At 53.3% G+C, this 12,876-nt stretch overlaps 2 protein-coding genes across 2 annotated transcripts; one reads left to right on the top strand and one right to left on the bottom strand.

Moving 5' to 3' along the window:
* Nucleotides 1–2,218: 2,218 nt before the first annotated feature.
* On the top strand, nucleotides 2,219–11,615 carry LOC143696363 (uncharacterized). Its single transcript, XM_077192507.1, has 4 exons — nucleotides 2,219–2,357; nucleotides 5,564–5,642; nucleotides 5,829–10,900; nucleotides 11,385–11,615. The coding sequence occupies exons 2-3, from the start codon at nucleotides 5,621–5,623 to the stop codon at nucleotides 7,004–7,006; spliced, it is 1,200 nt and encodes a 399-aa protein (XP_077048622.1). The 5' UTR covers nucleotides 2,219–2,357; nucleotides 5,564–5,620; the 3' UTR covers nucleotides 7,007–10,900; nucleotides 11,385–11,615.
* LOC129133882 (cytochrome P450 4F4-like) lies at nucleotides 8,437–9,821 on the bottom strand. The gene is given in 8 exon segments (XM_077192522.1): nucleotides 8,437–8,617; nucleotides 8,717–8,799; nucleotides 8,884–8,948; nucleotides 9,030–9,062; nucleotides 9,065–9,162; nucleotides 9,235–9,364; nucleotides 9,439–9,677; nucleotides 9,745–9,821. Coding segments are annotated over 8 exon segments (906 nt in total).
* Nucleotides 11,616–12,876: the final 1,261 nt, after the last annotated feature.

Genomic DNA, 12,876 nt, shown 5'->3' with positions numbered 1-12,876 from the left:
CGTGGAAATTGGGGTTTATTGCACAGGGCCTGGGTGCAGGGGCCTTTTGGGATTTGGGGTTTATTGCACAGGGCCCTGCTGGGATTTGGGGTTTATTGCACAGGGCCTGGGTGCAGGGCCCTGCTGGGATTTGGGGTTTATTGCACAGGGTCTGGGTGCAGGGCCCTGCTGGGATTTGGGGTTTATTGCAGAGGGCCTGGGTGCAGGGGCCTTTTGGGATTTGGGGTTTATTGCACAGGGCCTGGGTGCAGGGGCCTTTTGGGATTTGGGGTTTATTGCACAGGGCCTGGGTGCAGGGGCCTTTTGGGATTTGGGGTTTATTGCACAGGGCCTGGGCACAGGGCCCTGTTGGGATTTGGGGTTTATTGCACAGGGCCTGGGTGCAGAGCCCTGCTGGGATTTGGGGTTTATTGCACAGGGCCTGGGTGCAGGGGGGGATTTGGGGTTTATTGCACAGGGCCTGGGTGCAGAGCCCTGCTGGGATTTGGGGTTTATTGCAGAGGGCCTGGGAGCAGGGCCCTGCTGGGATTTGGGGTTTATTGCAGAGGGCCTGGGTGCAGGGCCCTGCTGGGATTTGGGGTTTATTGCACAGGGCCTGGGCGCAGGGGCCTTTTGGGATTTGGGGTTTATTGCACAGGGCCTGGGCGCGGGGGCCTTTTGGGATTTGGGGTTTATTGCACAGGGCCTGGGGGCAGGGCCCTGCTGGGATTTGGGGTTTATTGCACAGGGCCTGGGCGCGGGGGCCTTTTGGGATTTGGGGTTTATTGCAGAGGGCCTGGGTGCAGGGCCCTGCTGGGATTTGGGGTTTATTGCACAGGGCCTGGGCGCAGGGGCCTTTTGGGATTTGGGGTTTATTGCACAGGGCCTGGGCGCGGGGGCCTTTTGGGATTTGGGGTTTATTGCACAGGGCCTGGGTGCAGGGTCCTTTTGGGATTTGGGGTTTATTGCACAGGGCCTGGGGGCAGGGCCCTGCTGGGATTTGGGGTTCATTGCACAGGGCCCTGCTGGGATTTGGGGTTTATTGCACAGGGCCTGGGTGCAGGGGCCTTTTGGGATTTGGGGTTTATTGCACAGGGCCTGGGTGCAGGGCCCTGCTGGGATTTGGGGTTTATTGCACAGGGCCTGGGCGCAGGGGCCTTTTGGGATTTGGGGTTTATTGCACAGGGCCTGGGCGCGGGGGCCTTTTGGGATTTGGGGTTTATTGCACAGGGCCTGGGTGCAGGGTCCTTTTGGGATTTGGGGTTTATTGCACAGGGCCTGGGGGCAGGGCCCTGCTGGGATTTGGGGTTTATTGCACAGGGCCTGGGTGCAGGGGCCTGCTGGGATTTGGGGTTTATTGCACAGGGCCTGGGTGTGGGGCCCTGCTGGGATTTGGGGTTTATTGTACAGGGCCCTGCTGGGATTTGGGGTTTATTGCACAGGGCCTGGGTGCAGGGGCCTGCTGGGATTTGGGGTTTATTGTACAGGGCCCTGCTGGGATTTGGGGTTTATTGCACAGGGCCTGGGTGCAGGTTGGGATTTGGGGTTTATTGCACAGGGCCCTGCTGGGAGCTGCAGCCACAGCTCGGAGCAGGCCCGAGAGAAGAGAGGGGGAGAGAGGATGAGAGGGTGAGAGAGTAAAAGCATAAGAGAGTAAAAGGGGTAAGAGCATCAAAGGCAAGAGGTAAGAGCAAGAGTAAGAGAGGTAAGAGCTAAGACAGCGAAGTTCCCGTTCCAATACAGTAAATCTTCTGTGTTGAATATTCTGATTCTCACCAACCAATCCAGTACAATATACAAATCCTATAGCATTTCAGTACAGCCTAGAAGAATCACTACATTACCATACTGTGCTATATTTTAAACCCTATAATCTCCTCTTTGGGCCCCTTCTGCAGGGTCTGCTCTGACCCTTGGGCCTGTCTGCCAGCAGAGGGTGTTGTTCCATCAAAAGTGGATTTGATTTACCTTCAGCCCATCCACACCGTTGTTTTCCCGCTGTTCAGTAACTGAGGAATCTCAAAGCCTGATTTCATTTCCATCTCGCTTATAGCTTCCATATTCCCAAAATCCTTTCCCAGGCAATCATATTTGTAAGGCTTTCCTGTTCCATCCTCCCCAACGCCCCAGAGCCGGCGCTGCTGCGGCCGTGGGGCCGAGCGGGTGCGAAAGGAGGCTCCGGGGCGGGAGGAAGGGCAGGGAGAGGGGAAGGGGAGGAGCAGGAACAGGAGGAGCACGAAGGGGAGCAGCTCGAGCAGCAGCAGCAGCAGCAGCAGCAGCAGGGGAGGGAGCATTGCGGGGCTCCTCGGCGAGCCCGCATCCCGCATTGCCCCGCATCCCGCATCGCCCCGCATCCCGCATCGCCCCGCATCCCGCAGGTGAGCGCGGAGGGGGAGCGCGCCCCGAGTCCATCGCGGCAGCTCCGGGAGGGTTTTTTCGGCGGGGAGAGGGAGATTTTGCTGGGGTTTGGACCCTGCCGATTCCGGAGTTGTGAAAAGTGCATATTATGTGGTTTTACGCAGATATTTTTTGACGCCGGCAAGGGGGGGTTATTTACAGACGCGAACGAGACGGGGCTGCTGTGGAAAGCGCTCCGAGCTGTTTTCTTTTCCAGCATCAGTCTCATTACATGGTGATGACAATGGGAAGATGCCAGCAGCTCATATCCCAGGCAGCAGGCCAAAAAACTTAATGTTACAACTTACTTTATAAGCTTCTTGACCAATCCCACAAAGCAAAAGCACATTGGCAGTAGTTCTATCCAACCACTATAAGCACACGTACCGTTGGTTTAAACAATGCTTGCTTATTTCGAATACAATATCTACTTGTAAGCCTTAAAACACAACGCACAGAGCTCCATTATTAAGCTTTAACCTTCCTAATATCTTGCTAGATAAACTGTCTGCAGCTTAGAGAGCTATTCAGACAAACGTTAAAACATTGGCCATTGTTCTATTTGCCCTTGCTTTTTCTACAGTTTAAATAATTTTTCTGCTGATTTAACTCCTGACTGATGCTTTATCTCTACTCACAGTTCTGCTGTATCTGAGGCCTGCCTTTTCCAGCTTTCCCAAAACCCTCTAATTTTATGGATTCCCACAATTACCTTATGTATTTTGATGTATTGATTAGTAGTGCTGTATTAACATTTTAGTAATAAATGTAGTCTTGTAATTAAAAGGTAACTTCTGTGGTTAAAATAAGATTTATGTTAGTGGGGGTTTTTTTTAAAGAAAGGAATGAGGCACTCGCACCAGATAGCAGCCACAGGACACCTAAATCTTTGAGAGAAAAAGAATTTATTGCCCTCTTATCAGAAGAAACGAACTTCTTCCTGCCTCGAAGGCGCTGTTAGGATAAGAAGGAAGAAGTTGGTGATGACCAGGCAGAATCCTGTGTTTGAATGGAATTTATGCATCATGTATGAGGTGTATGAATATGCAACAGGTTATTGTTTTTAAGGGTTAATCCTTTGTTAACGTGGGTCCTTTTTCGGGCTCGTGCTGCCCAGAAAAAGGTACCTGGACGTCTGTAACTCTCTGTATTTGTTGTCTCGTACTGTCCTAATTCAAATTGTCCAAATTACTATTACTCTAATTGTATTACTATTTTTATAACCATTTCATTACTATTAAACTTTTAAAATTTTAAAAACAAGTGATTGGCGTTTTTCACAGGAGTCGAGTCCCAGATATATTTTGGTGTCACTGAGAGAGGTATTTTTGGTATAGCAGATGAGGGGATATTTTTGGATCTCTCAGGGGTGCAGAGGGCAGCAGGGGAAGCGCTGAGTGTCTGGAGTGGAGGGATGCTGGAGAAAGGGGACCCTGGAACACCTGATATAAAGTTTCAATAGCCAATCTGAATTTTATTTCTATACCTTTTATTTTAAAGCAAGCAAGCAGCGCTGGGTGGCCGGGGAGTCACCGCTCCACTCACAGCACACACAGTTCAGTAAAGTGTATATACTGTTTTTAAGCCTACAAAGCATTTTCTAATGTGCTTGGTTGGTCCAAATCAGCAAAATATCAATAAGCTGAGAGCAATTTAATAATCTTTCCAGGTGGCCATTGATTCCTGTCCTTCCTGTGGTCGTCTGGAGGGAGGCCTTACACTGGTGTCTGCTACATGATTTTGTCAAGTGCATCAAGCTTTTTATTTTACATAAGCTTTTAACTGCTTTGTTGCAATATCTGTTAGCTTTACCCCAACTTCCTCTATTTTATTCTAAGCATCAGCCATCAGCCATCTTGCTACCTCATCTCTTTTGCTCTACTATACTTCTTTGGTTTTGGTGCTTTATTTGGCTGTTTGGTCAGAAAGTTTCAAAACCTCTCTTTGTGCCTATTTTGGACACAGCAGGTAGAAGCATTTGCTGATTCCATTGCCAATTGGCATGAATCACAAAAGCAATTTCCACAGAATCAGGCGAGGATGAGGCCTCCAAAACCCCCTCAGCATGCCTGAGCAGGACCTGGGAGAGGAGGGAATGCCCAGACCCACAGTCCCATCAGCAGCTCTGAGAACAGGGACCCCCAAACCCCAAAATAATGACACTGGAAACAGGGAACTTCTGGGAGAGGTTTTTGGAATTCCTGATTTTTGGAGCTATTTCTGGCCACCAGACACCCGGTGACCTCTAGAGATGGACTTGGCCAGTGGGACCTTCAAAGCCAATGTCCTGGTTTAGGGCAATTTTGGGAGGAAAAACCTCTAAAGATGTTTCCTGTAGAAGAGCAAAGTCAAGCGGCCCCTCCCTCTTCTGGTTGTGGAAAAAGATTTCCTTGGAGAGAAGTGGAAAAAACTGTGTATTTAACAGGCAAAGCACTCACCAGCCCAAAAAATGACCACTATTAAACAATAAAACCTCTTGCTGCTCCAAAAGAGATGACAAACTCACAAAGTCCCTCCATGGGCTGTAGCTGGGCTCTTATCAGTCTCTTATCAGTCTCTCAGGTGCTGGAAATGCCGTGGCCCAGCCCTGGTGGGGCTCAGGTGTGAGCACCTGGTGCTCTTCTGGGTGTTCAGTCCAGAGCAGGTTTAGACAGGTCCAAAAAAAAGGAAAAACCAAAAACCACAGTCCAGGGAACTTCTCTGCCTCAGCGAGCTCAAACTAACTAAAAGCAAAGGAGGGCTCTGTCCTGCTGTCTGTCCATCTGCAGACAACAGAAGAGCAGGAATGTGGAGGAGTGAAAGAGGTTCTGAAAACAAACTCCGTGCTTCCTCTTCCTCCCTCTCTGCTCTCAGAACCAGTGTTAAAGGTGCAAAACTTATTTCAGACAAATGGGGATAGGAGCATCATAACTTCATCCCTGGGACCCTCAAAAGACCCTCAGCCTGTGTAAGCAGAACCCAGGAGAGGGGGAATGCCCAGGACCCAGGGGCCCCCCAGCAGCTCTGAGAAGAGGGACCCCCAAACCCCAAAGTCAGGACACTGGAAACAGGGAACTCCTGGGAGAGGTTTTTGGAATTCCTGATTTTTGGAGGTTTTTCTGGCCACCAGACACCCGGTGGCTTCTAGAGATGGACTTGGCCATCTTCAAAGCCAATGCACTCACATCTTGTTTTTTCCCTAAACCAGGATTTCCCATTCCCAAACCTCATCTGGATACAGGAGGAGGCTGCGAGGAGGAAGAAGATGCCCCAGGACACCCAGGCAGGTGAGGAGGAAGTCAGTGCCCCTTTCCCCCTCTCTCCTGCTCCATCTCCCAGCCCAGCACGGCCCCCGGCTGCAGGACAGCCCCACTGCTGATGCTGTCCAGCCAGGGATGCACTGGGGGGATCTCCTTCCCCTTCCCTGTGGCACGGAGGCAAATCCCATCCTCTCCTTGTCCTTCCTCCCCCAGGGAAGGAGCTGAGCATGGAGAGCAGGGAGGACAAATCCCCACAGCAGAACCTGGTGGCTGAGGCCGTTTGGAGTGGCTCCGGGGCACAGGAATCCAACGGGGAGGAAAAGTCCCGGAGATCCCACACAAGGAGGGGCTGCAAACGCAGATCACAGGGATCTGAGGAGGAAAGACCCACCCTGGGCCAGGAAGGCAGCCAGAGATCTGGCCAGAGCTCTGAGCTGGTGGTCAATGAGCAGCTTGATGATGGCAAGAAGCCCCACCAATGCTTGGAATGTGGGAAGAGTTTCCTCACGAGCTACCGCCTGCTCCTCCACCAGAGGATTCACACCGGGGAACGGCCCTATGAGTGTGGGGAATGTGGGAAGAACTTCAGGGTCAGCTCCCACCTGATTGTCCACCAGAGGACCCACACTGGGGAGCGGCCCCACGAGTGTAGGGAATGCGGGCAGAGCTTCAGGATCAGCTCCAACCTGATCGCCCACCGGAGGATCCACACCAACGAACGGCCCTATAAATGTGGAGAATGTGGGAAGGCCTTCAGGAGGAGCTCCAGCCTGAAACTCCACCAGATGACCCACACTGGGATACGACCCTTTGTGTGTGGGGAGTGTGGGAAGGGCTTCCGTGACAGCACCCGCCTGATCATCCACCAGACCATGCACACTGGGGAGTGCCCCTACACGTGCTCAGAATGTGGGAAGAGCTTCATCGAGAACTCCAGCCTGATGATGCACCAGAGGATCCACACTGGGGAGAGGCCCTACAAGTGCGGGGAGTGCGGGAAAAGCTTTAAGCAGAGCTGCCATCTGATTGCCCACCAGAGGATCCACACTGGGGACAGGCCCTACAAGTGCGGGGAATGTGGGAAAGGCTTCATCGAGCCCTCCAGCCTGAGTGTCCACCAGAGGATCCACACTGGGGACAGGCCCTACAAGTGTGGGGAATGTGGGAAGAGCTTCAAGCAGAGCACTGGGCTCATTCTGCACCAGAGGATCCACACTGGGGAGAGGCCTTACCAGTGTGGAGAATGTGGGAAGAGCTTCGGCCAGAGCTCCAGCCTGAGTGCCCACCAGAGGATCCACACTGGGGAGAGGCCCTATGAGTGCTGTGAGTGCGGGGAGAGGTTTCAGAGTCGATACCGTCTCCTCAAGCATCAGCAGATTCACACAGAGTAGGGGCCCTTCTGCTGCCCTGACTGCGGGAAGGGCTTTAGGAAAAACTCCACCCTCCTCACCCACCAGCGGATCCACACTGGGGAGAGGCCCTGACAGTGTCCCAAGTGTGGGAAGAGCTTCTCCCAGGACTCTGCCGTGACCCAGCACCAAGGGAGGCAGCAGTAAGGGATGCCCTACAAGTGCCCTGTGTGCAGGAAGAGTGCCGCCTTGATTTTTTAAGATTTTCTAAGTCTTCTGATGTTTACATTCCTGTAACAAACTTTCTCACACACTTCCCGTAAATAACTTACTGTTTTGCATTCTTTTATAGAAGAAGAAAAATTTGATGGACTGTTGGTTTGTCCAGTGTCACTGGAGAGGTGGCACTGTCACCCTCCAATCCACTGTCACTTTCAGAAAACTATAAATGTTGGAGTCAGAAAATAAACTTCCCCTTTCTTCCCCTCGAGAGCAGCGGTGTGTGCGCTCGTGTTGTTTTGTGGCCTACAGTGACAGGAAGAGCTTTGAGGGCTGCTTCAACTCCATCCCCCGCTGAAGGGCCCCCACTGGATGGTCCACAGTGACCCTCGCTGGGCAGAGGCTTGGCCATCCATGGCCCTGGTGGTCCATGTTGGGAAGACACCTGGCTGGTGGTCTCCACATCTCCCTGGCTCCCCTTGGGCACTTGGATGCAGCCAGAGAGAAATCCATTGGGATGCAAACCGACGTCAGAGTTTCACAGGGGACAGCACATCTTTTTACTTTTGACACCAAAAAAAGTCTCACCTTTTGCATCCAATCATGGCTTCGGGTGGCATCCAGGAATTCCAAATGGTGTTGGAGGTCTTTTCCAACCTGAATCATTCCATGATTGTAATTCTCTCTGGCCCGCAGGCATCTTCCACAGCCAAATGGTGATGGACTGGAGCAAAAAACCAGGATTTTGAAGACAATGGAGTGGAAACTCCTCTTAAAAAAGGTCCTTTCTACTCACCCAGGCACATGGATACTCAGCCAGCATGGACACGTAAATGCTTTTATTTTGGCCTTTATTTTCTTTCATTTTTCTTCATCCTTCACCCAACATTGGGGTAAAATAAAGACATTCAGCTAAGACATGGATGGTGACATTGGGGGACATGGTGGGGATGGGGACATGGACAAGGACATGGGTGAGGACGTGGCTGTGGATGGTGATATTGGGCATGGGGGGGTGTCACAGATATAGATGGTGACATGGGGGACATGGCCATGGATGGTGACACAAGTGGCTAAGGGACAAGTCCATGGGTTGACATGTCCGTGCCATGGAGTGTCCGATGGCCAAGGACAACACATCCCCACCACCACCATGAAAATGTCCCTTTCATGCTACCATTTATTCCCTGCTCCTCCCCTGGCTGTGACACCTGCCTTGCGGGATGTCCCCATGTCCTGGTGACCCGTGTCACTCAGGCCACTCCCACCAGTGGCTCCAGCAGCAGCCAGAGCCCGTCCTCGGCACGCAGGATCAGCTCGGGCTTGCGGCGCGGGGGTGGCCTCATGTTGTCCCTCCGCAGCACGAACCGGGACAGTGTCAATGCCACTACCACCTTCATCTCAGCCATGGCAAAGCTCTGCCCGATGCAGTTCCTGCCACCAGATCCCCACTGTCACTGTCACCCCACTGTGAACTCAGCCAGGAACAGGGGTGACACTTGGGGACACTCCTGTCCCCACTCCAGCACATACCTGGGGCCAGCAGAGAAGGGGATGAAGGACGACGGGGACCGTCCCTTGCTGTTCTCCGGACTGAACCTCAGAGGATTGAACACCTGGGGTGACACCGACACAGTCACACCGAGGGAACACAGCTGTCACCACCATGGTGACAGGTACACCTCATAGGGTGGCCCTACCTCAGGCTCGGGCCAGAGGTCTGGGTTGTGGTGGGTCCCGTAGATGCTCATCAGGCAGATGACCCCTGGTGGGATGGGAATGGCCGCTTTAGGGACAGCAGATGAGGGTGGGTGGTGACACTGGGGACACCCTGGCCATGCCATACCCTTGGGGATGACACGGCCATCACGCAGGGGGTGTCCTCAGTGCAGCGCCGGGACACAGCAGTGACAGGAGGGTGCAGCCGCAGGCTCTCCTTGATGCACATGGTGGTGAAGGGCAGCTGGGACAGGTCCTCCCTGGGGACAAGCAGGGGTGGCACCATGTCCCCAAGCCACATGACCGGGGGGGAGGCCCTGGGGACATCTCACCATTCAATGTCTGCAGTGTCCCGGCCAGCCAGAAGCTCCTGGACCTCCTGGCGGCATCGCTCCTGGTGCTCAGGATGGCTGGCCAGGTTGTAGAAGAGCCATGGCAGGCCACTGGCTGTGGTGTCATGGCCTGTGGGGACATTGGGTGAGTGAGGGGACACTGGAGTGGCTCCTTCCCAATGGCACCTGGGAGCTCGTGCTCACCCTCAAACATGAAGGTGTCAGCCTCAGCCGCGATGTCCTCGTCCGATAGAGTGTGGCCATTCTCGTCCTGCAGGGGCAAGATGAGCCATGGGCCACTGGGGCCACCAGTCCGTGGGCCACCTGGGGCCAAATCCCATCCATGGCCACCACTCTGGCCCCATGGCCACCACCCTGTGGCACCACAGTCCCACTGGCCACCAGCTCTATGGTCAATGCTGCCCGTGGCCACCACCGTTCCCCTGTGGCCACCAGTCTATGCCCAACCCCTCCATGGCCACCACCATGGTAGTGGCCTCTGTGGCCAACCCTTCCATGGCCACCAGCATCCCACTGGCCTCTGTGTTCAACCCTTCCATGGCCACCACCATCCCCTTGACCACCATCTCCTGATGGTCACCATCATCTCCCCATGTTCACAACCACCCTCTTGACCACTTCCATGTCCCCATGGCCACCACCCCAGCCCCACCTTGGCGGGCAGCAGGATGTACTGGCTGGGCTGCCTGTTCCAGGGACAATGTAGGGGACACTGTGGCCACCAGCGTGGATGATAGCAGGACCATTGGGGCCACCAGAATGGCCAACAGGGACGGTGGTGGGACCATGATGGCCAGTGGGGACTATGGTGGGGCCTATGCAGTCACCAGGATGGTCAACAGGGACCATGGTAGGGCCAGCACAGCCACCAGGATGGCCAGCAGGGACAATGATGGGACAGGATGGTCAACAGGGACCATGGTAGGGCCAGCACAGCCACCAGGATGGCCAGCAGGGACAATGATGGGACAGGATGGTCAACAGGGACCATGGCAGGGCCAGCACAGCCACCGGGATGGCCAGCAGGGACAATGATGGGACAGGATGGTCAACAGGGACCATGGTAGGGCCAGCACCAGGATGGCCAGCGGGGACAATGATGGGACAGGATGGTCAACAGGGACCATGGTAGGGCCAGCACCAGGATGGCCAGCGGGGACAATGATGGGACAGGATGGTCAACAGGGACCATGGTAGGGCCAGCACAGCCACCAGGATGGCCAGCAGGGACAATGATGGGACAGGATGGTCAACAGGGACCATGGCAGGGCCAGCACAGCCACCAGGATGGCCAGCAGGGACAATGGTTGGCACCACGACCACCAGGATGGTGTCATGATCCACTCGTACAAGCAGGGGTCATGATGGTTCATTAACTGATCCCAGAGTGCAAAAGCAACATGGAAGGGGATTTCAGTATTAATCAAAACAAATGCACCTTTTATTGAGTGCCCACAGCAGATGTGATAGAAGGATTAGAAAGGAGAATAAAGGATAGAGAGAGAGAGAGAAAGAGAAAGGGGGGGAATAGCTACCAATGGAGAGACAAAACCTTCGTGGTCCAGCCAATAGATCCATCTTGTCATGTCAGGGAGAATCTCAAAGTCTTGGTTCTATCACAGTCCTCCACCAAAGAGGGGAACAGGTAAGTCTATTGACCAGGTGGGGTTGGGGTTTGGGGGCAGCTTTGGGTTTGGGGTATGGGACAGCACAGAATTTGGGTACAGGACGGGACTCGGGGTGCAGGACAGGACTCAGGATGCATCAGTGGGTGGAGGACAGAATTTTGGGTGCAGGATTGTCCTAGGGGGACGTTATGATGCCTGTATCCCCATCCGTGTGTTCTGTTTATGCTGGATATCATGTTCTGTGCCTTCCAGACTGGCTCTGAAGAGTGAAAGTTTTGTTTGGGTTTTGTTATCAGTCACTCCCCCATGGCTGGCAGGACACACAGACAGGGCAGTGCACGGTGCTGCTTTTGCTTTTTGCTTGGCTTTTTGCTTTGCTCTTGCTCTTGCTTCTGCTTTGCTCCTGCTTTGCTCTTGCTTTTTGCTTCTGCTCATTAGCTAGTTTAGCTAAACAGTCCAAATTTCTTCCTGGACTGTTTCTCCTTTCCTTTTTTGAACCAGGTTGAACCTGCTGCGGACTGGGACCTGGGAGCACCGAGAGTTTGCACCTTGTGGCCTGCAGCAGCTACCCCAGCACAGGACGGACTGATAACAGAGCGACCACCTCCAAGAGAGACTTTCTGAATTTGTCATCTTTTTTCAGAGCGGTGACAGAGTGGTGTCACCTGGTATTGTTCATTTTGTGTGCTGGGGGGTGCTGTGCCTGTTAAATAAACAGGTTCTTTCCACTTCTCTCTGAGGAATCCTTCCTGAACTGGTTTGGGGAGAGACCATGTGGATTTGCTTTCTGGAGGGGCTCCCTTTGGAGGTTTTCTCCCAAATTTGCCCCAAACCAGGACGCTCCCCTAAATGTCATAACTGATTCTGCATACGTGGCTGACATTGCACACAGGTTAGACCAAGCACCACTGAAAGAAATTGACAATGCACCACTGTTTAAATTGCTAAAATTCCCACGTCCAACCATCCAGGCCAGGACTTACCTGTACTACATCCTCCACATCAGGAGCCACACAAATTTACCAGGTTCTATCACAGAGGGCAAGGCCAGAGCAGATCTGCTGGCTGACCCTGCTGGGACAGCACCACAGCCAGATGTGCTGGCACAAGCAAAGGCATTGCACAGTTTTTTCCACCAAGATGCTCGAGCTTTCCAACAGCAATTTCAGCTGTCAAACACAGATGTTTGTAATATTGTTGGCATCTGTGCTGTCAAGGTCACGCTGCACCATTGCAGGTGACAGTGAACCCTCATGGACTGCGTGCTGTGCAAATCTGGCACGCTGATGTCACACGCATGCCTGAATTTGGCTGTTTAAAATGCACCCATGTCTCAATTGGACACCTTTTCCTCATCAGTATGGGCTACAGTGCACGCAGGGGAAAGGGGACAGGGTGCCATGGCACACTGGCAATCAGCTTTGGCAGCCTTGGGCATTCCTCAGACCATCAAAACCGATGATGGGCCTGCACACACTTCACAGAAAACCAGGCAGTTTCTACAGCTCTGGGGTGTATCACACCAAACCAGCATCCCTCATTTACCAACTGGACCAGCAATGGTGGAGAGAGCACACGGTGCCTGAAAAGGCACAGTTCATAAACAAAAGGGAGGAATGTGGTGAGACCTTACAGAGTAAAACAGCTAAAGCTATATACACATTAAATCGCTGAACAGTGTTAGGAAAATCCCAGAACCCAGTTATGCTGAATCACTCCTCATCAATGCAGTCATGTGGTGTTCAGCTGCCCAAACCCAAGGTAAAGGCACGAGACCTCCTCACCAAACCATGGGGAGGTCCCTGGGATCTCATTGCCTGGGGCTGGGGACATTCACAGACAGAGGGACACGGTGGGCACCTGCCAGCTGCATGCAGCCCGCACTGCACCCTGACAGGGCCCTCCTGATGAACCCTGAGCAGGCACAGAGCCGCGTGATCAGAGACTGATGACAGCCTCGCGGAAATCTGGGACTGCAGTTCGCAGAAAGATT

Source organism: Agelaius phoeniceus, chromosome 34 (assembly GCF_051311805.1).
Source record: "Agelaius phoeniceus isolate bAgePho1 chromosome 34, bAgePho1.hap1, whole genome shotgun sequence".
Taxonomy (NCBI): domain Eukaryota; kingdom Metazoa; phylum Chordata; class Aves; order Passeriformes; family Icteridae; genus Agelaius; species Agelaius phoeniceus.
Note: the sequence above shows the minus strand (reverse complement) of the source record. Positions and strands in the feature narration are given on the sequence as shown.

Excerpts from the sequence above, each read along its gene's own strand:
- LOC143696363 (XM_077192507.1), top strand. The coding sequence starts at position 5,621 with ATGCCCCAGGACACCCAGGCAG. Across the intron at positions 5,643-5,828 it reads GCCCCAGGACACCCAGGCAG|GGAAGGAGCTGAGCATGGAG; the intron begins GTGAGGAGGAAG and ends TTCCTCCCCCAG.